Here is a 27,082-nt window from a genome sequence, read left to right as displayed (position 1 = left end):
ATACAGGTTAACATGGGAGTTTCAATAAAAATACCCAAGAAGAAAAGAACGAACCTATTAATCACTAGACGACCGAATCAGCCCACAGCACAATCATCACATGCACACAACCAGAAACCATCTGCATTTCTGAAAAGGAAACTGGGTCACACTCCTGCAATGTAACTGGACATTATTTTTAAACAACAGATTCTTCTCTCTGCCATTCATACAACAGTCATACATGAAAAACATATGAAATGCATAAAAAAAACCCAACTTTATTAGTGTCACAACATAACATGGCTTCCGGTATGTATCATCACCTGAAAATGAAGTGAAGACTTCCTGATGAAAAACTTATCCAAGATGACGGAATACAGGTGAAGGAAAACTGCTTCACTGATATACAAGGATATAAGTTCTGATTAACTGTGGTTTTATTCAGAAAAGAAGTCTTGCAGTCAATAATAATAGTGATTATTCAAGTCACAAACTAGCATGATAGATGGACGAAGTACTTTCAGTACAACTTGCTATGCAACATGGCATCTGCAGCATTTTCGTCACATGCATTAAATTATTGGAGTTAAGGCACCGGCAACTTGGTTGCAAAACGTTGTTTCTTATTGTACTGATTTATGGTAACTCTAGACAACTGCCTGTTTTCAGTCTGACTACTTTTATTCACAAGGACCTGTGATCATTGCGATGGGATGAGGGCATCCAAATGTACACAGGCTTACTGTGTTGCCATCCCAATATCAAGGATTGGGCCTACAGTGTTAGTTATCAATGTGGCATAGCGCCTAACCCAGTGCCTTGTCTCTGGAGTCTGTCATTTCCAAGACATATTTAACAGACAGCATGTATAGAATGATGCTGAACGAATCAGACATTTCACCACATGTAAGCCATCCACATTCCATCAAAAACAAAAAAAAGTCAAAATGATCTTAAAAACTGGAAAACACATTTCCAAACACTTGTATCAAGAAAGAATGCTGATCATCGTGTAACTTATAATTTTAAAAAGTACAGCAACTGCACCATGATAACAAACTAAAGTGATATCTGCAGCTCCAAGAGTATCCCTGGTGTGACTGAATAATTTCAGATAAGTTTTCACACCTTCAAATGTTGAATGAGCAGCTGATGCCATCATGCACATGCCTTTTTCCATTTTTACCAAATAACATCATCTTAAAAAGAATGTCACCACTTTTATTAGCTTTAACACATATGCAAATACAGATGGTGGAATATGCTTCACTGCTTCTACTGAAAATTTTCTCCACATTGTAGATACATATTTGCTGCTCAGTGACATATAAATCTGATAAATATATAGGAAGGGATATGTTGAGGGGGGACAAGAAAAAAATAAGTCTATAAAAAAAAAAAACATGCCTGGATTAAAATAATGTTAGGAAATCTTTATTTCAGTTGCACTGCCTGGTGTGAATGTGTGTTTGTGTGCTGTCGCCTCATTCTTACACACAGACGTACAGGCATAGGACACATGAAACTGCACTTGAAACTTCTACACAGTACAAAATAATCAATAGTTTGGAAGTGACTTCTTGCATATGGTGGAATAACTTCAATATGACACATTGCAAATTTTATACAAAACATTTACCAATCAACTGCACACTGGTATTTCAGGTTCTGATCGTACACATATTATATTTGTGTGTGCTTTGCAACTTTATCATTTGATTTGTTTAGCAATATATACAGACCAACAATGTGAGGGCATAAAACTAGGGAGAGAATGGGACAGGACAGGGCAAAAAACATATTTATGTAACCAATCACTTTTACTCTTCTGTAAAAAGAAAAGAAAAAAAGAACTCTCTCCCCATGGATATTATATGGCAAAGGTCCCCTTCTTTCCCCCTTCTCCCCCTAAAAGTCCAGGCTTGAGGATTTTATCCCACAGCAGAAATGGCATTAGTAACTTTGGCAAGGAATCATCAAATTAAAAAATAACCTGTGTCATTCAGGAAATGAAGGCAGGTAAATCACAGCAACTTACACCAGAACCATCATTCACCACTTTCAAATCCATAACACTGATTGGAATTACTCACAGAATAATAAAATTCAGTCTTAGAATACACATATACACACACAGGGGCAGAAAAAAAGACTACTGGTGTTCTTAATTACATTAAAAAAAAAACACTCAAAACTTGATGCACCAATTAACAATCAGTTCTAACAAAAACTTACTTGAATGTTCACACAATTTTAAAGGTATACAACCCAATGATATGTGACATGTGAATAGACCAAGTAATCTGGTAAAGTGATTTCCAGTTAAACCCCCCTTCCTCTACTGAGTGATTTCCAATCAAACCTCCTGCTATTTGATTTCCAACTAAACTCACTTCCTCTACCACCATTCCTCTCACCCCTGTCAACCTATTAAAAGTTACATGCAACAACAGGCATTTACACAAAACACACTTTTTGAGAACCTCATCTCCTTTTTCATGATTCTACATGGCAAGTCAATGAGAACTGTCTAATTGTAAAAGATTAAATGGCGCAGTCTGAAAGAAAAAACAAAGATGACAAGGGTTTGTTATCAGTACACATCAATGGTAGCCATGATGACTGGGAGATATAAAAAGTAAAAATAATTCACTCAAACTAAAGAGACCAGACATGCAAAATACTGTTCAAAACTTGTGGTCAGGGCATGCACCCTGCTGACATGGAAACATTCAAAATTTCTGTGAATGTGACAAAACAATACTGACAAACTCAGTCTTCTCAACCTGCAAATGCAGTGCTTGCTTCCTCACCACACAGCTCTTAAGACGGAGACTCTGGAACCGTGATGCTCCAGGCATGCTGCACCATCTCTGGGTTATGCACATAGAGAAGGAGCATGATGCATAGGGCTTGAAACAAGAACTTGGCAGGAAATGTTGACTTAGTTCATCAGCTAATACTCTTTTATGAAAACATTAACAACCACATGTAGAGCAAGGTCAGGAGGCTTGTGGACCCCCAGAACCTTTCCTTGCCACAAATGAGCGGCAGAAGCCACTGCAAGACCATCAGTCAAGGCACCGTCAACGGTGGGCTAAGATGAGGGTGGCAACAGAAAACCTGCTCTGACAACATAGAGGACTAGACAGACATGACCATGCTACACCTCCTGTCAGGACACACATGACAATGCCACACATGTCAGGACTGGACAGACATGACCATGCCACACCTGTCAGGGCAGACATGACAATGCCGCACCAGTCAGGACCGGACAGACATGACCATGCCACACCTCCTGTCAGGACAGACATGACAATGCCACACCTGTCAGGACTGGACAGACATGACCATGCCACACCTCCTGTCAGGACAGACATGACAATGCCACACCTGTCAGGACTGGACAGACATGATCATGCCACACCTGTCAGGACTGGACAGATCATGCCACACCTCCCGTCAGGACAGACATGACCATACCACACCTCCTGTCAGGACAGACATGACCATGCCACACCTGTCAGGACAGACATGACAATGCCACACCTGTCAGGACAGACATGATCATGCCACACCTCCTGTCAGGACAGACATGATCATGCCAGACCTGTCAGGACTGGACAGACATGACCATGCCACACCTGTCAGGACTGAACAGACATGACCACGCCACACCTCCTGTCAGGACTGGACAGACATGACCATGCCACACCTGTCAGGACAGACATGACCATGCCACACCTCCTGTCAGGACTGGACAGACATGACCATGCCACACCTCCTGTCAGGACTGGACAGACATGACCATGCCACACCTGTCAGGACAGACATGACCATGCCACACCTCCTGTCAGGACTGGACAGACATGACCATGCCACACCTGTCAGGACAGACATGACCATGCCACACCTCCTGTCAGGACTGGACAGACATGACCATGCCAAACACATAAGCTTCTTCTGTCCCCAGGCCCCCCTGACCACTACAGAAGTCATGGGACTGATGATGAAGAACAGATACACAATACACAATGGAACATGAGAGTGCTTTCCTTTCATTTGATTAAAACATGACTGAATAGTTGGCAAAAAAAACAAGTGATGGTACAATTGCATATTTTTCTATGTGAGTGTGCCAGTGTTCTGTGTAAGTGCATGCATGACTGTAAGGTACTTATCCCTAGCTATTCATCATAGGTTGAAGAAGTCTTCTGAAGTTCGTAATTCTTTTGCTCTAAGATTCACATGCTTGAAATTCTGGGACATTCGCAAGCTTTTCAATGCACAGACTGATTCTAGAATGTTTACCTTCAAAAGCAAACAAATAACAAAAAAGCCTGCAAAAAATACCCCTAGCCTTGCTTTGAAGGTCACAAAAGATCCACTCTGACATGTGGAGTACAGAAGGGGCACTGCCTCCACAAAGAGTGGGTCTCTTTGACCTTTCATGCTTGGAGGCAATTGGCAGTATTGCTACTGTGCAAATTAGTCTGTGACAACCAATGAAGCAAGCCAAGGCATACAGAATGTGAGGTTAATGTGTTTGTGTGCACACATTAGGACATGTTTGCAAGTGGTGATGTGTTGGCAATGCTATTTGTTGCTTTTTTTGCACCTGATTTGTTTTCTTGATTTTTGTTATTTTTTCTGAATGAAGAGTACTGTTAGTAATGCTCATCAACTAACATGGTAGCAAAATGTTAAGTCAATCTGCATGAGACAAACAGACACAGAAAAACAGGTGAAACATGTATCAGGTTCACAGGGTGATCAACTCCAAGCCACACTTCCTTTCAATTGTACAGCAGGCTTTTGGACAATGCTGGCGAAACTCTGAGGATAAAATCTGTACTCTTATTTAAAACATGACTTTAAAGTCACCCAAAGGCACTGGTTGAATCTGCTACTGACAAAATGAACTGGAGTCAACTTGACAAACATAAACCAGAAACAAACCAACCAAAAAATAGATACAAAAGAACAACAACAAATATACTACACTTGGTTCAGTACATAAATAATCTGACAAACTATGCAACTGTGACTAAAGAGCTACCCAAGCCCAGTTACCAGAGATGTTGGGTTCACCAGCAGACAAGCAACTGTTCTCTGATTGATCACAAACTCCATCACCCTGTGCCCCTCATCAGCCAGCCAACACCACTGTCCCCCTGTTCCATCAGACACGAGGGTCATCTGGAGTTTTTAGGTGTGCTGGACACACTGCGGTCGCTGTCCTCACGCAGATGACACTTGGACTTGGAGCGCGAGTGGGAATGGTCACGCTTTTTCACATTATCCCAGGCTGAGCTGCCGTTCGGTGTGAGCGAACGAGATCGTGTCACTCTCCGCCTGCAAATACACTTTTTTTTCTATTTCAACACATTAACGTTACTTCTCACTGTTAGTAGGTTCACAGGTACACATGACCATGAACATATTTTAAGTTGAAAACATCAAATGAATTCACTTTTTAATTTTTTTTATAACCCCTCTCACTGCACTGCTTCAAATAGCAATGTGATACCACCATGGTCTGAGCCATGGATATAGTCTGAGCAAGTAACAAAAAGTGTAACAGCCAAGAGGATATTGTTTTGGATATGAACCCTCCTCGCTCACAGGTTGTGGTTATGGGTGAACATTTCACAAATAGGTCAGCTTCACATGCTTATCTGCCAGTGCCTTGATCACTGGACACCAAAATCAATAGATATAGTTTTGTTCAAGGGTCTGGAAACATCAATGTATATCCAGCAGGTACTGCACTAAGAAATGAAGTAATGCTGTTTAATTAAACAGACCGGAAGAGGGTGCATGTAAAAGACCACTGGTGGAAACAAGTACACATGTGAACAATAGATGACAAGAGAAGGGGGAGGAAAACACTAACCTCTTGCTGCTGCTCTCTGACTCTGAGTCAGGCTCAGAATCAGCACTGTCATCGGAGGAGGAGGAGGAGGAAGAGGAAGCAGAACTGGAACTGTCCGAGTTGAAACCGGAGGGGGCATGAAGATCCACATCCTCTGCCAATGCAGCAACATCAGGCCGCAGTTTCTTCAACACAACAAACAGTGCTGATAGTAACACTGGTCATCATTCACTTCACTTGTCAAGGCAAGATACAGCACCAACAATAATACTGACAACCAGTCCATGGACTGGACTAGTACACAAATTATGAGATGAAAAATTATTGAAGACTGTAAGAGCAGCAAACTTATTGGGGGTACAAAGGGAAAAAGTGTATTACTTGCTCAGTCGAAACTTAGGAAATATAATGGGGGGAGAATCAACAATCTATCTGTACTTGATGTAGTAGGAAAATAAAGATATAAATAGTAGAAGTGTATGTGTGGGCATGTGTGGCTAGGCAGGGTATGGTGGAGTGGACAGGCATTTCATACATACATGTAATCATGTGTCTGCATACATGAGTGCTTTTGTCTGCATGCACATGAAGACATCTCTGTGCAGGGATTTTAATATCTAGATAAATGTTTGGTAACTTTCACTTTCAACAATCTGACACACCTGCACACAGCAAGAACACTCCTGTCCCAAACAAACTGTATTTTGTGTCACTCACTTTCAATGTTTTCATCCATTTGCGAGACAGCTTGGGACGGCCGCGCACAGTCTTGTGCCACACAATGGGAAAGTTGGTGGAGCTGCAAAAGTTCTGTGTCACTGCCACAGTGTCATCCAGGTTCAGAACCACATGCCACCAGCCACCAGGCACAAACACTGTCTCTCCAGGCTTCTGTAGGATCTCCAGCTTTTTTGCAACAATCCAAAATCCAATATTTTTTTTTATCAGAAAGGTCAAGGCTGCAATGTCTAAAGTCATGATCAAGGAATTCAAATTCACAAGTGTGGAAAGGATGAGGGTGTCAAAATAACACTGTTTCAAGGATTACGAAGAACATGGGGAGTTAAAAAAAAATCAGTGTCAAGTAAACAAAAACAATGTCATCACATTCCAAAGTCCTTTGTGTTTTGATTCTATTTAATGTCTATGCTTCACTCTGACACACGCTGAAACAATGTCAACACAATGAAGGTAAAGGAGTCTAGATTTCAACTACGAGAAGACCTCATGGAGACCCCACATTTCTTCCTGTCATCTACATAGACACAGTAGGACACTAACCGGTTTACAGTCCTGTGGCCAAGTTGGGAGCTGCGTGAGGGGGTAGATATGTTGGAACCAGGTGATGGCCTCATCTTTCTGTTTTCCTCCAGTCTCTGACTTCACCTTGACCAGATCACGGGGAGTGTTGGTTGGAAGTAAAACCCACCTGAACAAGAAGAAAAAGGATGACCTGATATCACATGCAACCATCTGACAACAGAGGACAGCTATTCAACTTTCCATCAAATGTCTGCACTTTTACTCATCCTCATTTACAAAGGGTAACATCAACACTGTTAAATTTGAGGAGAAACAGCACAACAGAATTAGAAAGAAAAGGGGTACAGTATCTGCCAAATTCCTGAACTGTTGGCTTTGTGAGTTTGTGGGTCAGGTGCCCTCTCTGGCAAAAAATTGACTAAGAACATCATTTATCTTTTGCCCCACAATTGCCAGCTTTCCCTTGATGATGTAACTGTCACCTGATCCCACCTACCCATATACAGCCACACCTAAACTTGTTCTCTCCCATCCATGTAACACCTAGAGTTCAGAACCGAAAGGAAATCGTCGTTTTTTCTTTCTTTTTTATCAATACAAAGTTTTTAAAGAGTATTTTCACACCAGCGCAAGCCACAATTTCTGGACTAAAGCCAGCACATATAAGCTATAACTCATTTGGATGGTGCCCCAGCTCTCCCTCACACACACACACAAATGTCTGTGGGTGTCGGTTTTAGTGTGTGGGTTGGAACCCAAAACTTCCTAGATGCTGAGTCAATCTGTATTGCACCAAAGCAGGCAACTTGGAAGTTTTTTGTATTACCTGAAAATTCTTAAACTTAGTTATAGTGTTAAGCAATTCATGAGACCTAGTCAAACACACACACACACACACACACACACACACGCACACACTACAGGATTCAGTCCCCTTTTCCTCTCCTCAAACCCCTCACAATGTAGAGCTAGGTGAAGGTCAGAAAGTGAGTTTGGTCAAAGAGAGCACAAAATCAAAAAGAAACCAGAGTGAAATTCCTTACTGTCTACCATGCTGTCTCTTTTCCTTGTCCTGAAAATGTGAACAATATCTGTAAAGGTAATTATTGGTCACTAGAGTTTAAAATTGTTCATTTCTTCATTCTTTTTTCTCAGTTAATGGACACAAGCAGAAAAAGCAAACAATAGCTGAGGGGAAAAAAGGTAGAAACAAGGTGAGCAATAGAAAAGAGGCCATTTCTAGCACAGAATTTCCAGAAGGCAGGGATGTTTTTTATACAGAAAGATCCCTGGCATCCCAGAAGGGACATTAATTTTATGATAAATATCTTTTGCACTTACATAATGTTTATAACCTTTGACAATAATATTCCATGCACTTACTATTCATGACCTTTGACAACAACATTCTATAAACTTACATACCGTTTATGCCCTTTGACGACAGCGTTCCATGCACTTGTACCCAGGGGGTCGATATGAATTCCAGTACCAGAACGAGCAGGACCCATCACAAACCATCTGCACAGAAACATGGATAACACATATACAGTGGTCTAAAAATTCAGTAAAGATAACACAACATCCAACAAAGTTAATACAACAATTGCATGTTATCCAAGGTTGTGAATTCATTGCAGATCTACAAAGAACATCCCATGTTACTCTTCAAAAAGGTACCACCTGTCATCAGATCACAAATATCCACATTTACTCTTTGACATTCACCAAGATCTAAACATGAAAACAGGCCCATCCATTCTTACAGACCTATCACCAACTAAGGGTCTTGGTGTGACAGACTTTCAGAAGTATAAAATTCTGTAATCTGATTCAGTCTTACATACAGCAACAAATGATCTAATTTTTCTTCAATATATATCTTCACACAAAAGTTGCTGATAAATCTGTATTTAAAAATTTTAATAAAAACAACAAAACCACAAAACATTTTCATATATCTAACAATATATATTCATATGATTCCTATGGAAATGTAAAAATTAAGCATTTCTATTCTCACAATTAAGTTACAAACATTTGTAGCCATTACCCATCACATATTTCACGGTGTGAAAGTTATCAGCAATGTATACTATAAAACTTAATGTCAAAGAAAAGGATATATAGACATCATGTTCACATCAAAGTGGTGTGTTATGCTTAGTGCATGTAGTAAATAAATAAATCTGTCAAAAAACCCAAACAAATCATTTTTATTTTTCATCATGAATGTCACAAAAACTGGACACCAAATCAGATTCTGGACCATATATACAAAAAGTTTACAACACACATAAACATGATACAAAAAAGAAATGATGGGGGAAAACCTGCAGGTCCTAGTGTATCATTTAAACCAAGAGACATATTTTTTTTTGAAGGTCAACACTGTTTGCCTAAAACAGAAAAACAGACTGTAATTAATCACTCACCTATATGGTGGCCTCTTGGATTCCCCAGCATACTTGAACAAATCATCACGAAAGTATCTAGGTACTTCATAGTCTTCCAGCAACCTGCGTCTCTTCTGATGCTGCAATCATCATAGGTTTAAAAACGTCAATCAGAACAAGTATCCTCACTGTCTAAATTCAAATAATTTTATTTTTTTCCTTCTTTGTTTTTGTAACATGTACAAATCCCAATTTTTAAAAATCTCTCTCTCTCTCTCTCTATATATATATATATATACACACATATGATTTTAAAAAAACAACAAGAAAAAACAACAACAACAGCTAAATGCAAATCCTATCTAATAAAAAGCATTCATAAAACCTTTACGGAATGTTCTACTTTCATGAAAATCATGAAGTTCTACAACTAAATCAGGTCAGCCATTGCTTTATAATGCCAAATGGAAGTGAACCACAGAAACTTGTTCTTTCATACTCCCTCCCTCTGTTGCTGATTATCATTAAGCCCTGAAAGTTGTTTTGGCAGAAAATAAAGCTAACCAAATATTGTATTGTAATTTGTATTGTATTGAAATTTATGTTGCACTGCATTATAATTGTATTGTATTGTATTGTATTGTATTGTGCTGTATTTATTGCTTTGTACTGTAATTTGTACAGTGTCGTGCTGTGTTGTCATAGCAGATTTATATGTGGAATTTGGGCTACTCTCCTCAAGGAGAGTATGTCACCGCAGTGACAAAAGCAACTTTGTACGTGTATTCACTTCAAAATCAAAGTGGGTTTTTCAATATAATTTTGCCAGAGACAATTTGATTCTATATCCAAAATATCAATAATAAAAATAGTTAAAAAATAAAATAAAAAAATAAAAAAAAGAAAGAAAGAGAGAGAAAGAGAAAAGTAAGTTTTCATAGAATCTCTAGTTTTTTATGTTCATTTTTCTGCCAACACCGAATACCTTATAAATAACAATAAGATTCAGTACATTTATATAGATAAAGTTTTCAAACTTCTTAAAGTGCTTAAAGTACTTTACAGTAATACATCAGAAGAGACAAAGCACACACACACAAAACCACACACACACCAACATGCATAGAAGAAACAGATTTGGATCCATGCAATACACTATACAAATTTGTGACAGAGTGCCATAATATATTATGTAGCTTTCCACACAGCTTGAAAAGGAATGCGTTTGATTGGTTTTAAAGGATGTGAATGAGGAGCATCTATAGAACTAAAAGCTCTCGCAGCATTATCTCTGTTGAATTTGGGAATGTGAAAGATTCTATCAACTGCTAAAAAGCAGAGATCTTCAAGGGACATATTAATGATATTTACTTAAAAGGTCAGAAACATTATTTACTGGGCATCCTTATGTCATTTACTGTTGTATCAAAAACAAAAACAACCAAGAATATTCATGACTTCATCCTCCCCACCCACAACCAGAAAACCTTTTGAGAGAGTGATGAGAGTGATGAATTAGAGTGAGTGAGTGAGAGAGAGTACATTATGAGGGTGGGTGGGGGGGCAGGAGGTGTGAGTATAGGGACTGGTGGATGAGGGGTTGAGTGTATGGGGTTATGGGTGTGGGTGAGTGCACATGTGTGAGTGTGGGCATCTGTTTTGATTATTTGCTTGTTCCTTTTGTTAATATGTTGAGTAGGACTTGCATCACACACACACACATACAAACACACACGCACACACAAACACACAGATATATATTATTAATATTCTTGATAAACATGACCCCTAAACCCCCTAAAACAAACCACAACGCTGACATGGTTTCCCTACCTCTCCGTAACTGCTATCAAATATGTAGAGAGGACTGTCATCTTTGTTGTGCCTCATGTAGGACACAAAGTATTTCATCTTCATCTTGACAGAATAACCCTCGTCATCCTCTCCACATTTAAATCTTTGGTTGCGGTACTTCCTGCTCAGACGCTGAAAATATCACAAGATATTCCATAAGAAAATAAAATCCACATAAGCAGTGCAAAAGCATATGCATGAGAACAAGCACTAAGTGATGCACACACACAACAACAAATGCACAAGACACACACACACATAAAAATAAGTACATGAAAAAAAAAAAGATGGACCAGCCGCCGTGGCGAAGTGGCTAGCATTGCGGACTGACTGCTGGGAGGACATGGGTTTGAATCCCAGCGGAGGTGGGTTTTGCAGCCTGTGGCCGGCTCCTACCCAGAGCTGAGTGTGCTGTGGGCTTAAATGGGGAGACTGGGACCACACAGTCGAGTGTCATCCACTTCAAGGATGCGTCTTTGGGTGTGTTGCTCAAATTACTTGACCAACGCTGCAAGTGTCTCTATCTCTCGGGCCTGGTTAACGCCGGGATATCATTATGACAGGAAGCGTAGAGTACAACCTTGTCACGCAGTCCCAAACCAAAATGGACCTCTATGGCAACATTGTCATCGTCATCATCATCCTCCTCCTCCATCATCATCAATATAGACAAAACAGTCTCAAAGTCTGTGGCCTTTCATGCCCTGCTCTCATGGTGACCTCAGTTTCAATACCCCTCCACTTCTGTGCATGGGGTGAGTCCTGTCAATGTCTTCAGTGTTGGCAGATTCATGAGGAGCTCTTGTTGGAGGGACGTGGTGGCAGTCTCCACTCTGGGAGGGACACTCACTCAGCCTGGCTCTGCGACTAAGCCATTATTGTCGTTAGTAGGGGGCTTAGTAGGTGGTGTCCTAAGTACGTTAAATCAGAACAAGCACCACTGAACACCACCGAAGTGATTCAGCAGCAGTGCAGGGTCTCCTCTGGTGAGGCCTCCTGGCGACCTAACATCAATGGTTCCCTGTGGACTGCCGACACTGGAACTGTGACGGAAGAACCCGGGTGTGGCCGTGTATGGGGGAATCTAAATGAGCGGCATGGGAGTAATGCCACTGAAGCGGTGCAGATGATGGGGCAGCAAAAAAAAAAAAAAAGATGGTGCTCTCACTGTAGCGACATGCTCTCCCTGGGGAAAGAAACTCCAAATTCAAACAGAGAAATCTGTTGGGTAATACAATACAATACACATACAAGTATATGTTCAAACCATTATTTTATCCTCTTCAGTGCCAGGTAGTAATTTGGCTTGTGCTTCCAATTTGCAATGCAGTTTTCGGTTACAAAGCAAATAACATAACAAAGAATTCTAGCACATAAACTACTGCAGGAAAATATACATAACCCATACTTTTCTGAAAGGAAAATGAACAGACAATCATTTCAGATGGTTTGAAGCTTATTTAACACATTGTTAACAAGAGAGGCAAGGCCTTCAAGACTCACTTGTGATACACTTTAAAAAAAAAAATTTTTTTAAATCTAATCGTTAAAATGTGTTCTGTATTTGTTATTATAAAGCTTCGCGTTTAAAAAAAAATAATAATAAAAAAAAGTCCTAACCAGATTCGAACCCCACATGTTCGGGTGAGAAGAAACTGCCTTATCCATTGCACTATCGTGGCTCCTTAACTGACGTTCTAAAATTTAACATTTGAACATACTTTTTTAAAGGGCAATAAATCAATTGCGGTATTCGCAGTGAGAACGCTGTTTAAATCATATTATTCTGGTGTATCTTGGGCATTCAAAAAATCCTTAAGTGCAATAAAAAAAAAAAATTCTTTTTAATGGCTATCGCCGCAATCACACTGCAACATTTAGCCGTTTTCACTAGATCTAGATAGATGTACAAGTTTAGTTACACCCGCCGGGAATGTAGTACGACACGGTCGATTCAATTTCTCTTTTATGTTCATTCTAGTTTTATAGTTTTAAAGTTGATATGAAAATTAAGTATTTTGTTAAACTAATAACATGTAGAGCCAAGTACCTTCACCTTCACCTATCCCGTAGTCTCGTGGACCGTTGGGGCGCCACAGGTGATCTGGCAACCAGCATCCTCCAATCCTCTCGGTTTTCTGACCTCCTGACTGTATCGCTCAACCTCAAGCCCGTCCTTTCTGGGATGTTGTCTTTCCATCTCTTCCTCTGTCTGCCTCTCCTTCTCCCCCCTTGCACTGTGCCCTGCAGGAATGTCTTGGCAAGCCCTGATGATCTCGTGACATGGCCATACCATTTGAGCTTGCGTCTCTTGACCAAGGTCAACAGGTCTTTGTAGGGCCCAATGACTTGCCTGATTCTGTTTCAAACTTCTTCGTTCATGATATGATCTTTGTAGGAGATGCCCAGGAGTCTTTGAAAGCATCTCATCTCAGTGGACTGTATTCTCTTTTCTATTTCAGCTGTTAAGGTCCACGATTTACATGCATACAAGAGTATTGATGTCACCAGGGCACACATCAGTCTGATCTTTGAGCCCAGTGCAATGTTCCGGTCGTTCCAGATGTACTTCAGTTTTGTGAGTGCTGCTGTCGCCTGTGCAATCCTGGAGAGTATTTCAGGTTTGGATCCCTCATCTGTCACAATTGCTCCCAGGTTTAAATATTTAAAGCTGTGGACAGTTTCTAGCTTCTGGCCATCCACTCTTATGTCAGTGCTGATGCCATTGGTGTTGTTGGTCATCAGTTTGGTCTTCTCTGCACTGATCTGCATGCCATAGGCTCTAGAGGTTTTATCAAGGTGGTCAACTAACCTGCTCCTCTTCTTTTCCTGCTAGGCCATCAATATCGTCAGCGAAACGTAAGTTGGTGACTGCTCTGCAAGAAGGCATACCAACCTGTGAAAAAACTGACCAGCACAAAGCAAGAGCGAACCACCACCATCCAGGACAAAACTGGAAAATGTCTCACTGAAGAACAGGACATTTTGAAGAGGTGGACTGAATACTGCTCCGAGCTGTACGGTCACAGAGCCACGGGAGACCCAGAGGTACTGAACGTCCCTCCAGCAACCAACGACGACAACCACCCCATCTTTCAAGAAGAAGTGGAAGCAGCTGTAAAATCGCTGAAAAAGGGGAAGTCAGTAGGAGTGGATAATATCCCAGCAGAGCTGGTCCAAGCAGGGGGAGAAGCAATGATCACAGCCCTCACAACCATCTGCAACAAGATCTGGCAGACAGGGGAGTGGCCAACACTGTGGACCCAGTCACTGATCATCACTCTCCCCAAGAAAGGCAATCTACAACAGTGCCAGAACTACCACACGATCAGCCTAATAAGCCATCCCAGCAAAGTCATGCTAAAGATCCTGCTAAATAGATTGAAGCCACAAGCGGAGAAGATCATCGCAGAGGAACAAGCAGGCTTCAGACCAGGGCGCAGTACAACAGAGCAAATCTTCAACCTCAGGATACTGTGCGAGAGGTACCTCCAACATCAGCAAGACCTCTACCACGTCTTCATGGATTTCAAGAAGGCGTTTGACCGAGTATGGCATGCAGCTTTATGGGCCACCATGAGGTTGTATAACTTCAATGTCAACCTGACCCGAATGATACAGAACCTCAACGACAAAGCCACCAGCGCAGTCTACTTCAACAGTAACATAGGAGACTGGTTCAGAACCACAGTCGGAGTGAGGCAAGGCTGTTTGCTCTCACCAACTCTCTTCAACATCTTCCTGGAAAGAATCATGACTGACGCACTTGAAGACCACAAAGGAACAGTCAACATCGGAGAGCCAAGTAGAAGTACTTCTAAACGTCGTAAGAAGTGAAAAGGACTTCATTTCTTTTCATCAAGATCAGTTCAAGGGTATTAACTCACATGGTTTACAATTTTTAACTGTGAGATCTGACTGATTCTGTGGATATTTTTAAGATAGTTTGGGGCATAATCCAGTAAATGATGAGGCGTTCACAAATCTTTCTCTGAATAAATATTTAACGGTCTCCTTCTCCAACTTTCCATCACATGTTATCATGTATTGTCCATTGAATATAGGGCTGAACGGGCAGGTCAATAACTTGAAACAAAATGGCGTCGTTCGCATTCGCGAAGAATATGAGCACACGCTTTGAATGTGTATAAATATGTGTACGCAATTGATTTTTGCCCATGACCATCAGGGCTCAGCCAACAGATCTGTAAAGTCCACTCGTCGTATTGATTTTAGTATTTTCCGAAAAAGACCACTTGGGCGAATGAACATAGTGAAAGCCCTGTACACTGAGAGTAAAACACACAAGCTTTTTATGTATTGAGTATAATTTCAAAATGTAATGTTTAAGATGAGAAAGATCAGTTTAAAGCAAATTAAGTCCCCTAGCATTAATTACAGAGTAATTTCCCTTTTTTACTATCTGCACCAAAATGTTTGCAAAATAAATAAAACTTCCATGCTTAGCAAAAGTAGTTCCTGTTTGAACAAAAACTGATAATAATGACTGCTCTTGTTGTTGTGTCAGAATATCAGATCAAAGTGCCAAGTTTAGATAATACAAAAAATATAAATACAACAGTAAATGCAGTTTGCTTATAATTAGGCTTCATTTTTTTATTTTTTTGTGCCCATCCCTGAGGTGCAATATTGTTTTAAACAAGATGACTGGAAAGAACTGAATTGTTCCTATTTTATGCCTAATTTGGTGTCAACTGACAAAGTATTTGCAGAGAAAATGTCAATGTTAAAGACACACAGACACACACACACACACACAGACAACCTAACACCGGGTTAAAACATAGACTCACTTTGTTTACACAAGTAAGTCAACAATAAGTGAACCATAAAAGTGAGAAAAATAAATTTCACAGATTGTTAGTAAAACTAAAAAGCAGCAGAAGTGAACCTAGAAAATATGAAAACAAAAAGATAATTCTCTTGCCATAACTTATGTACATGTATACATAAAGTCATGAATTATAATCCAGGAAGGATTCTACACATTTTCAACCCATCTTTCACTTACAGTTTCTTGGCAATGTAGTCAGCAAACTGTCTTTTAGTTATATTTTAGTTTAGTTTTTTCAAGAGAAATAGAAATCACACACACACACATACATGTCCTTCATGTGCCATGCCTACCTCTGCCACACCCACTCACCTCATGTTTATTTTAATTTAAGGCAATATTAAATAGGTTTCCACTATAAGTAACCAAGATGGCACACAGCACAGAGGACTGGTGAGAGAATTTCACCTGCATGTAATAGCTGATCCCCTTCTTTGATCAATGCAAGTGTAGTTTTCAAAAACCCGTTTTAGGTCCAGTGATTTATAGTTCCACCCTTTTTTTCATCAACCTCTCCCTCCCTCACTGCCCTGAAAAATGGATGATTTGTGTTGTTTTTTTAACTTCGTGTCAGCCACAGAGCTATTCTTGGCCTCATGTTGCAGTCTCTCTCCTTTTTTGCAATACCTAGTTTTACAACTACTCCAAACCTCCACCCTCTCTGCAAATCATCACTCTCACTTTCATTCTCATCAACTCAATCAAGTTAACCATCTTACAAGACTGTCACCACAAGCACAGACTTCATCATCTTCAATGACTTGTAAAGCTAATGCAGTATCTTTGGTAACAAAATCACAGTTTTTGCAACACCCTGATGCTTCAAGAACTAGGGCCAGGTTGTGCTTCATCACCCACCATTTTAAAGTGTTGTCTAGGGGTACGGAAAATAAAAATCCAGTAATTACCATACACAGCATGACTGGCTGTTGCTCCTCACAGATAATGAAAGTAGACACATCAAGCTTTCTGACTGGTGGCTGTTGGGATACATCAACTTAAAAATAGAACTGTGAAAAATCCTGAAATGATGTGGATGCATATGTGGTGTGTGTCCATCGAGATCGATGATGACCATCGTTGTCATCCAGCTGGGGGATGGGGGCAGGGTGGTGGTGGTGGGGGTGGGGTGGGAGGGGGGGATGCTCATGAATCTATCTGTGAGTGCACATATGTACATCCTGGGGCAAATAACAGAGCATTTTTGCAGACTTACTGACATGAAACACTTAAGATGCCAATATTAATTAACCCTCTGATTCAATTTGTGATTTTTGCAAAATTATCACCAACCTCTAAAAAATAATCACAAAAAATAAAATAATGCTAAAAAATTTGTAAAAGTATGTTTTCAGTTCATCAACAACATCACTTTCGTTTTCTATCATGTTTTCGTAGTTGCTATTGGCGATGTGCAGAAAATCAAACAAAATTCTAGTCACCTCTTCTGTATTACACGTCATGGCAGCCATATTGACATGCTAAACAACTTTTTGCTTTACAAAACGTAAAATTTAAATAAATAAAAATAAAATATTTAAAAAAAAGGAGAAGAAAAAGAAAGCATCAAAACGAGTCGAAACTTGCTGAGATATTGCTTCTAACATGAATCACAGCAGTCACCATTTGCAAGGAAGTAAGCTTATTCAACTGACAAGCTGGACTGTTGATAATGCAGTAGAGTTACCCCTAAAATATGGATATATATATATATATAAATATATATCCGTGCTTGGAAGTGAAAGGCTTAAGCACATTTTCATGGGTTAACAGTAAATTACCAAGTTATCTCCACAATACAACATGTAAAGGGCCTTTTTTCAGTTGTAATTTGTTAAAGTAATAAGCCTTCACCACACAACAGCACAAAAATATTGTGTGAATGAAATCCTTTACTTTAGCAGCTCTTCAAACTAACAAATTTTCAAGTGCTAAAAACCTTAATTAAATTTACACTAGAATCAGAACAAGCGCAAGAAGTAAGTTTACCACTTACATCAAGGGTCCATTTGTAATTGGCAGGCCAGTCCTGCTGAAGATTGGTCAGCACAACTGGGGTGTATGTACGCTCATAGCGGGTGATGAATTCCTCTGTGCTCAGTTGAGAGCCATCCACTCGTTCCACGTTGTCTTTTACAGTTGCAAATGATAGGTCAAAATTATCAGCGTACTTGTTGCAATGCCATCCATGTTTTTCTGTAGACAGCTCTGAAAAAACAAACAGAAAAAAGATTTATAACATAAGAACTGACAACTAATTAGTAATTTATCAAATTCAGAAATATTACCTCTACTGTTCTCCTAATTTGTTTTGTTCTAGCAGACATAAGAATGGTGAATAACTGTTGTATTCAGGATTGTCCCAACAGAGGAAATCAACATGAATTCTTGGGAGATGTGAGAAGATGGGAAAAGCTAGTGGGCAAGTATATGCACATGTATCTTTATTCAAAAGCCTTTGTCCACTTGAAATACTGAGTGAAAGTACTTTATCTATTTCTATTATAAATGTTTTACGTCAGAAACATTGTCAACATTTGCTAACCACAAATTCTTTGTTGAAGTTTCAAAAGAAGTGCTACTATTTTTGTCTATTACTAATAGTGTACATTTTAAATCATAATTACTATTCCCTGGAATTGGGTAGTAATTTATCAACATATGTGTCTTGTCAACCAACCTATCCTTCTCCATCCAGGGCTAAGTTCATTTATATAATTTTGTTTTTCTGATGTGAACAAAAGTAACTCTTGATTAGCATGTTGCATCAAAGACCTAAACTAAAACCAAACATCATAAAGACACATCACTGTGATGGTTATGGAGAGATTTTTGCAGTTATGTCCCTTCATTCAGGGCTGAAACCTGGCTGACCCAAACAATGATGTATGGAAAAAAAAACCTAAAGAGCAGAGATTATGTCTGTGTAGCATTACAGTTTTTTAAACTGTTCCAATTCACAGTATATAAGCAAGACTGCCAAGTAAACAATCCTTTTACTAATGCCTAGCAGATGAAATAAGCAATGTTTTACAGTATTTTTTACTTTTTAAACTAAAGCCAGAAAGTGATGCAGCTTAGCATTGAGCATTGCTGTTTAACTTCAAATCTTTTGCACATTGCAAACACCTTTTGAATGTATTGATTTATTTAAACTGGATGGGGATACAGGTAAATGAGTCAAAAGTCCTGACCACACTTAATCTATTGCTTCATTCCATATCTTTAAAATATCAGTGATGTCTGGACCAGTGTGTTTCCCCCGAGCTGCTTTCAGTTCAGTTTGACAGAACAGTCAAGGTACAGCACTGCTCAAAATAGCAAATTAACATAAATCATTAAATGTAATAAAAGACAAGTTCGTTGTGCAGGCAAGCATATGGCTATAAATTGTCGGATTTAGAATCAGAATCAATTTTGATGTCAATTAAACCTTAACAAGGTTTATAAAACATGCATGCCACGTTGTACCACACACAAAAAGCAAAACAAAATAATAATAAATATATATAGAACAAGAGATTGAATCACTCCTATATATGCTATGGCAGCAGTTATTGACAAATTTTCCAAACAGTCCCACATGTTTGTCTTCCACTAGTTCCAGTATAACCTGACTGGGTTTAATATTTGGAAGGTATTTTTTAATTTTGTGTATAATTCTATTCTAATTTCTTTGTATAATTTGCAGTCATCTAAGAAATGATATTCATCTGCCACTGTTTGACATTGTAAACATAGTCTCCATTCTTATGGGATGTTGAAAAGACATTCTACCTTTTTCTATTGAGGGGTCATGACAGGATATTCTTAATTTGCACAATGATTGTTTCTGATTATAATTAAAATATATATATCCTTCAAGCAATAAGGGTTCAGGTCTGTAATCATGAATAACTTGGAATAGGGTTTCTTATTCTGAAAATCAATGTACCTTAATGCATGTGATAAAATTAAAACATATTATTATATATATATATATATATATATATATATATATATATATATATCTTTTATGGCATCCAAGAATGTGATATTTTTATTACACAAAATGCCACTTAAGAATTCATAATCACAAAATGATAATTTTATCATAGTGTCTCTTATTGGGAAATAGCACTTCTTACTTCATCTTTAAGATACATGTTATAATTTCTTTTACCAGAAATACCGTTTCTCACAAAATCTTAGTCTTCTTAAAATACATGTCATAATTTCTCTTACGCAGTTACTGTGTTATAAAGCAAGCTGTTAATTTTTATCACTTTCATATTTTAATTCAATCTTTTCACTTTTATTAGTTTTAAGTTAAAACTTTGTTGTACGTGCATATAAATATTAGACAACTTTGGGCTGAGACTGAGTGAGAGATTGCTGTGAGTGACCAACTTTTGAACGTACATGTATTTTCCAATCGGATTAATAAAGATGAGTTGTACTCTATGATGTTTTAATTTTATCATGAAATAGTAGTTTAGATCAATTTTCAGATTTGTTTACCTTTCAATATAAAACACATCCATATTTTATTTTATTCATTATAACGTGAATAAGTCTGTGAATAATGAATGTGGACTGATTATTCCAAACATGTCAAACCAAGATTTTGTGATATAATTACAACAAAGTTAATCCATGTTTGCTGTTTTGTTTCCTCTGTAAGCATGTCGTCATACACAAGTTTGATATACCAATTTACTTGTGCCTGTTATGTAAAACCAAAATTTCATTATCTGACTAATCAGTAGTCATGATACCTACAGTGTGTCAACACTTCAAGCAATAATATAAAAAAATAATTTCAGCTAAAAAAAACAACGAAAACCTGCTCTCTCTCTACTTAGTATTTGTATCAGGGTCAGGTTGCCGGCGACTAAACCGGCACTCCCACCGCTCCCTTCCGGGACTGGTGAGGCAGGTGGCTAGACACCCTTATGGAGATCCATAAAAGGGCGTTGGCTCAGGAGAGCCACCGACGGCCATCTAGCTCCACCCTGCTGTGTGCATGCCACACGCAGTTGGCCCCCAGGGTGTGTCTACCCATGCATGCACAGTCTGGATCCGGCAGAATCTGCGGAAGAAACCTATCGGTTCAACGGAGAGGAAGGCGGTTACAGCAACGCACTGTGGAGTGCAGAGAGCAAGATGAGACACCGAAAGGATATCATGGTCATCCACTGCATCCGTGCTCATCCTCCAGTCGTCTCGACTTAGTCTTGCCACTGGAAATTGGTGGACCCGGACGAGAGAGTGAGGTTGACGTTGCGCAACTCCTCTTCACTTTTAACAAACTCATCGCGCAAGTCATCAGTCATCCAAAATGACCTTTCATCCTTCATCATTTCATCACCCCCAAGTCCTGTGGTGACAGGCGAGCGACAAAACGACAGGTGTGGGTACACTGGCAGTCGCAGCCGCAGACCTGCACGCAGGCGGCTCAGGCCATAGGGTCGTTCTTCGTCGACAGGAGCAGCGATGGAGCTCGGCAGCCGTCTGAGCGTCTGAGCAGCCCTCTTTTGGAATGCACTGCTCACCTCCCTGGCATGAGGAAGGGGCTAGAAAAGGTGCCCTAAAATTGCCTGCTCCATATCACCCTGGCCAGCATACCGCGGCTGGCGGGGACCCTATATCAGCAGTCGAAACAACAAGAAAGAAATGAAAAAAACAAGGATTGTTCCTCTCACCATTGGTGCTTGGAACATAAGGACTCTCCTGGACAGAGATAATGCGGACAGACCCCAAAGGAGAACGGCACTAGTTGCATCCGAACTCGCCAGATACAACATTGACATCGCAGCCTTGAGTGAGACTCGGCTTGCAGGCGAAGGCGAGCTCTGTGAACAGGGATCTGGTTACACCTTCTTCTGGAGTGGACGAGGAAGCGAAGAGCGACGTGAGGCCGGCGTTGGTTTTGCAGTAAAAACAGCACTTGTCAGCAAGCTAGCTGGAATCCCAAAGGGAGTCAACGATAGGCTTATGACCATGAAACTCCCACTGGCATCTGGCCAGAAGCACCTCACCATTGTCAGTGCCTACGCCCCAACCATGACCAACCCGGATGAAGTGAAGGCGAAGTTCTACGAGGACCTTCACTCTGTCATTGCTGCTATCCCTAAAGCAGACAAGCTCATCATTCTTGGGGACTTCAATGCTAGAGTTGGCTCTGACTACATCTCCTGGGATGGGGTGATTGGAAAGCACGGTGTGGGCCACTGCAACCCAAATGGATTGCTTTTGCTTCAGACCTGTGCAGAGCATGAACTGCTGATAACCAACACAGTTTTCTGCCTCCCTACCCCTAACAGGACGTCATGGATGCACCCTCGCTCAAAGCATTGGCATCTCATCGATTATGTCATCGTCGGGAAAAGGGATAGGCAAGATGTACATGTAACAAAGACCATGTGCGGCGCTGAGTGTTGGACAGACCATCGCCTTGTAGTCTCGAAGCTGAATATTTGAATCCAACCCAAGAGACGCCCCCAAGGCCAGAAGGCTCCAAAACGGCTCAACATCACTAAGCTGAAAAACATCACCATCAAACAGTCCTTTGTGGAGCTGCTGGAAGATCGTCTGGAATCCGCCTCTCTGGACAACCAGAATGTGGAGTCTGACTGGAGGACCCTGCGTGAGCTGATCTATAGTACAGCTTCAGAGACCCTGGGACCCATGACCAGAAAGCACAAAGACTGGTTTGATGAAAACTGTGATGAAATCAAGCAGCTTCTGGATGAGAAACGCCGTCTGCATCAAGCCTACCTGAGCAACCCAAAGTCCACATCAAAAAAGGATGCGTACGATGCCATCCGCAGGACTGTTCAGCAAAAGTTACGCCAGATGCAGGATAAGTGGCTGAGTGACAAAGCTGATGAGATCCAGGGATATGCTGACAGGGACGATATGAAGAGGTTCTATGATGCCTTAAAAGAAGTCTATGGCCCCACATCCTCAGGATCATCCCCCCTCCTCAGTGCAGATGGGAATACCTTGATCACCGAGAAGGAGAAAATTCTCGAACACTGGGCTGAGCACTTCAACAGTGTATTAAATCGCCCTTCCTCCATAAATGATGAAGCCATAGACCGTCTCCCACAAGTCCCCATCAACGAAGCACTGGACGATCCGCCAACACCTCTTGAGACCCAGAAAGCAATCCGTCTGCTATCCAGTGGCAAAGCACCTGGCTCAGACTCCATACCAGCAGAAGTCTACAAGGATGGAGGCACTGTGCTGACTGAGAAGCTCCATCAGCTGTACTCACTCATGTGGAAAGAAGAGACGATCCCCCAGGATTTCAAAGATGCATCTATCATTCACTTGTACAAGCGAAAGGGGAACCGGCAAGCCTGTGATAACCATCGGGGCATTTCCTTGCTCTCCATCGCAGGCAAGATACTTGCCAGGATCCTACTAAACCGCCTCACAGCACACCTTGACCAAGGTCATTTGCCTGAGAGCCAATGTGGATTCCGGAAAGAGCGCGGAACCACCGACATGGTGTTTGCTGCAAGGCAGCTGCAAGAGAAATGTCAGGAGCAAAATGCTGATCTGTTCTCCACCTATGTCGACCTCACTAAGGCCTTCGATACCGTGAGTAGAGAGGGACTGTGGAAGATCATGGCCAAGTACGGATGCCCTCGGAAATTTATTTCCTTGGTCAGCCAATTCCATGAAGGCATGCAAGCTCGAGTCCAGGACAATGGCGAAACATCTGCTCCTTTTGCTGTCACAAATGGTGTCAAGCAAGGCTGCGTCCTGGCTCCAACGCTGTTCAGCCTCATGTTCTCTGCAATGCTTACTGATGCCTTCAGAGATGGCGATGTTGGAATCGGCCTAAAGTACCGAACAGATGGCAAGTTGTTTAACCTCAGAAGGCTTCAAACAAAAACGAAGGTCATGACAGACATCATCAAAGACTTTTTGTTTGCCGATGATTGTGCCCTCAACGCTGGATCTGAAGCTGACATGCAACTCAGCGTCGACAAGTTTGCCACTGCCACCAGGAACTTTGGCCTTACCATCAGCATGAGGAAAACTGAAGTTCTCCATCAGCCAGCCCCAGGGAAACCCTACGTTGAGCCCAACATCACAGTCAACAGTCAGAGACTCAGTGCGGTGGAGTGGTTCACATACCTTGGCAGCACACTGTCACGAAATGTGACCATTGACGATGAAGTGAACGTCAGGATTGCAAGAGCAAGCGCAACTTTTGGTAGACTCAATGCAAATGTCTGGAACAGAAGAGGCATTAGTCTTGAGACCAAGCTAAAGGTCTACAGAGCAGTAGTTCTCCCCACACTACTGTACGCCTGCGAAACTTGGACAGTGTACCAAGAACATGCCAAGCTGAACCACTTCCACACAACATGCCTCAGGAAGCTACTGAACATCAAGTGGCAAGACAAGACCCCAGACACAGAGGTGCTCGCAAAAGCCACCCTTCCCAGCATCTTCACCATCCTGATGCAGTCCCAGCTTCGCTGGGCTGGACACGTGGCGCGCATGCCAGACCATCGGCTGCCCAAAAGGCTCTTCTATGGCGAGCTGCAACAAGGGAAGAGATCACATGGAGGTCAGAAGAAGCGCTTCAGAGATACTCTGAAAGTCTCTCTGAAAGCGTTTGATATCAACCCTGACTCCTGGGAGGAATCTGCAGTGGACCGTGACAAATGGCGCGCTGCTGTGCACAAAGGCGCCAAGTTGTGCAAGGCCAACAGGACTGCTGCAGCTGTTCAGAAGAGGCAGACCAGAAAGTCACGGGCAAACAAGCTCCCTGACAATGGCATGCCTGTCTTTGTCTGCCCCAACTGTCAGCGAACATTTCGTGCACAGATTGGACTATTCAGCCATCTGCGCATTCACAGATAGATTCATGAGCATCCTCCCCCCCCACCCCACCCTCCCCCAGCTGGATGACAACGATGGTCATCATCGATCTCGATGGACACACCACCACCAGTATTTGTATCATGACTGCTTTTACATCCTTTTGGGCATACACTGACATGCATTTAATTTTCAAATGTTATCGTGCACATATTTGTGTGTTTGCGATTGGATGCTGATGTTCATGGCACGTTAGTGACGAACGAGGTTTCCCATCTTCAGTGTTAAAATAAAGGCTCCCGAAACAGAGCCAAAAACTCTGGATGACAAAATGAATAAACAGGAGTATGAATCAAAGTGCCAGCACCTGTACAATGAAGCCTGGCAGAAAGACTTTCCTTGGCACACTGTTGAAACGAAGGAAGATTTTATTTCATTTTATTATGCTGACACCCAAAACCACAATTGTGCACTCAAATGTTGTTCCAAAGTGCCCGACTGGCACTCAAAAGAATAAGTTAAATTTGAACCCTGATGACTGTATTACTCTGTTTTATCTTCTCTCTCTGTCTCTCTCTCTCTCTTGTTCTCTATCTTTAAAAAAATAAATAAATAAATAAAATTCATTCCATTTTCTCTCCTCCCACCCCTCCTGTTTCTTTATGCATTTTCTGATACTGTGATAATATAGTTTTTTGTGCTTCTTCCGTCCTTGCTTTCATTTATTTTGTCTTATATCTCATTTAGCTATTCAGAGTTGTAAATCATTAAATGTTAATATATTTTTATATAACACAACTTAGAAAATGCAATGTAGGGCAGCCCGCTTTGTTTTCAATAACTACAGTGATCAGATACCTGGCTGTGTGACCAGCATTATCAACACGCTGCAGTGGGAGCCTCTTTGAAGTCTTTCACAGAAAGAAGACAACATAACCACCTCACCATAATTTTCAAGATCAATAACAGTGTATGGAAGACAATGATGAGTCCCTCTTCTACATCAGTGGGGATAGCCAGGCAAGGGGAGTCCTAACAATGTTCCAGGAATGCGCCACCCACCTGGCCCTCTGTAATACTAATAGCTTCTTTCCCAGCATACTGGCTCAGCTAAGAACATTTAACCAGCAGCACCATGGATACACTGTTTTAACCTTTTAAATCAAGTATGAGCTATGGGCCTCCCACTTATTATACAGTTATCTCAGCAGACTCCACCACTGGACCACATGTTCATCAGAACTCAGTCCACCTTCCAAACCAAAGGAGGAGAAGGGGAAGAGAAGTTGATATTGCCAGATCATTTAGATACCATCATATAAATGTCGTCTGTCTCTTCGCGACTTGGGCTCTAGTGTTGACGACACCTAAGAATGTGTGATTTTTACAATACTGATTGTGATATTAAATATAATAAATTACATAATAATGCAAAAATATTAATGTAATAAATACTTTTTATTTAATAGTATTATGAGGCTGGTAGTGATACAGTGAGCTGCAACTAATACTGTACTTCTACTTGTAATATGTTTATTATTGTGTCATGAGTTCTTGTTTGTTTGGTTTTTTGTTGTTGTTTTTCTTCTTTTTTTCTGTTCTTTTTTTTTTTCTTGTTCTTCTTCAAGCAGATCAACCATTACTACTTCGGACAAATATATATTTCTTTTCAGTTCGGTCTTCATACGGTGCCATGGTTACAATATGCTAGAAACACATAATACAAGTCTGGACTCAAGACTGACCACCTATAATCATCAATCACGTTCACAGTGCTGTACGTGCGCAGAAGCACGTTTGCCTTTTCTCTTCACCATGTGTTCGAGAAGTTCCAAAAACTAACCTGGCCGAGCTTTACATTTTGCCTCTTTTACCCTCTTCCGAACTCTGTGCTCCATAGACGTAGAAACAATTCTGGTGCAAGTGTATCAAAGATCTCAAAACCACAATCTTGCACTCAAGATGATTTAGATGACTGAATTGAAAACGGGCACACTTTTTTTTCCCTTCCCCTGACAGCAGAATTAC

At 40.8% G+C, this 27,082-nt stretch overlaps 1 protein-coding gene across 1 annotated transcript; it reads right to left on the bottom strand.

The window, feature by feature from the left end:
* Positions 1 to 2,162: 2,162 nt before the first annotated feature.
* Positions 2,163 to 27,082, bottom strand: LOC143286861 (bifunctional arginine demethylase and lysyl-hydroxylase JMJD6-like). Its single transcript, XM_076594704.1, has 9 exons — positions 26,898 to 27,082; positions 18,225 to 18,436; positions 11,353 to 11,505; positions 9,559 to 9,659; positions 8,549 to 8,644; positions 7,142 to 7,289; positions 6,578 to 6,766; positions 5,882 to 6,045; positions 2,163 to 5,340 (listed from the first exon to the last, which is right to left on the bottom strand). The coding sequence occupies exons 1-9, from the start codon at positions 26,950 to 26,952 to the stop codon at positions 5,181 to 5,183; spliced, it is 1,278 nt and encodes a 425-aa protein (XP_076450819.1). The 5' UTR covers positions 26,953 to 27,082; the 3' UTR covers positions 2,163 to 5,180.

This window comes from Babylonia areolata, chromosome 10 (assembly GCF_041734735.1).
Source record: "Babylonia areolata isolate BAREFJ2019XMU chromosome 10, ASM4173473v1, whole genome shotgun sequence".
Classification (NCBI taxonomy): Eukaryota; Metazoa; Mollusca; class Gastropoda; order Neogastropoda; family Buccinidae; genus Babylonia; species Babylonia areolata.
The sequence above is the reverse complement of the archived record's forward strand: the minus strand, read 5'-3'. Positions and strand labels throughout refer to the sequence as shown.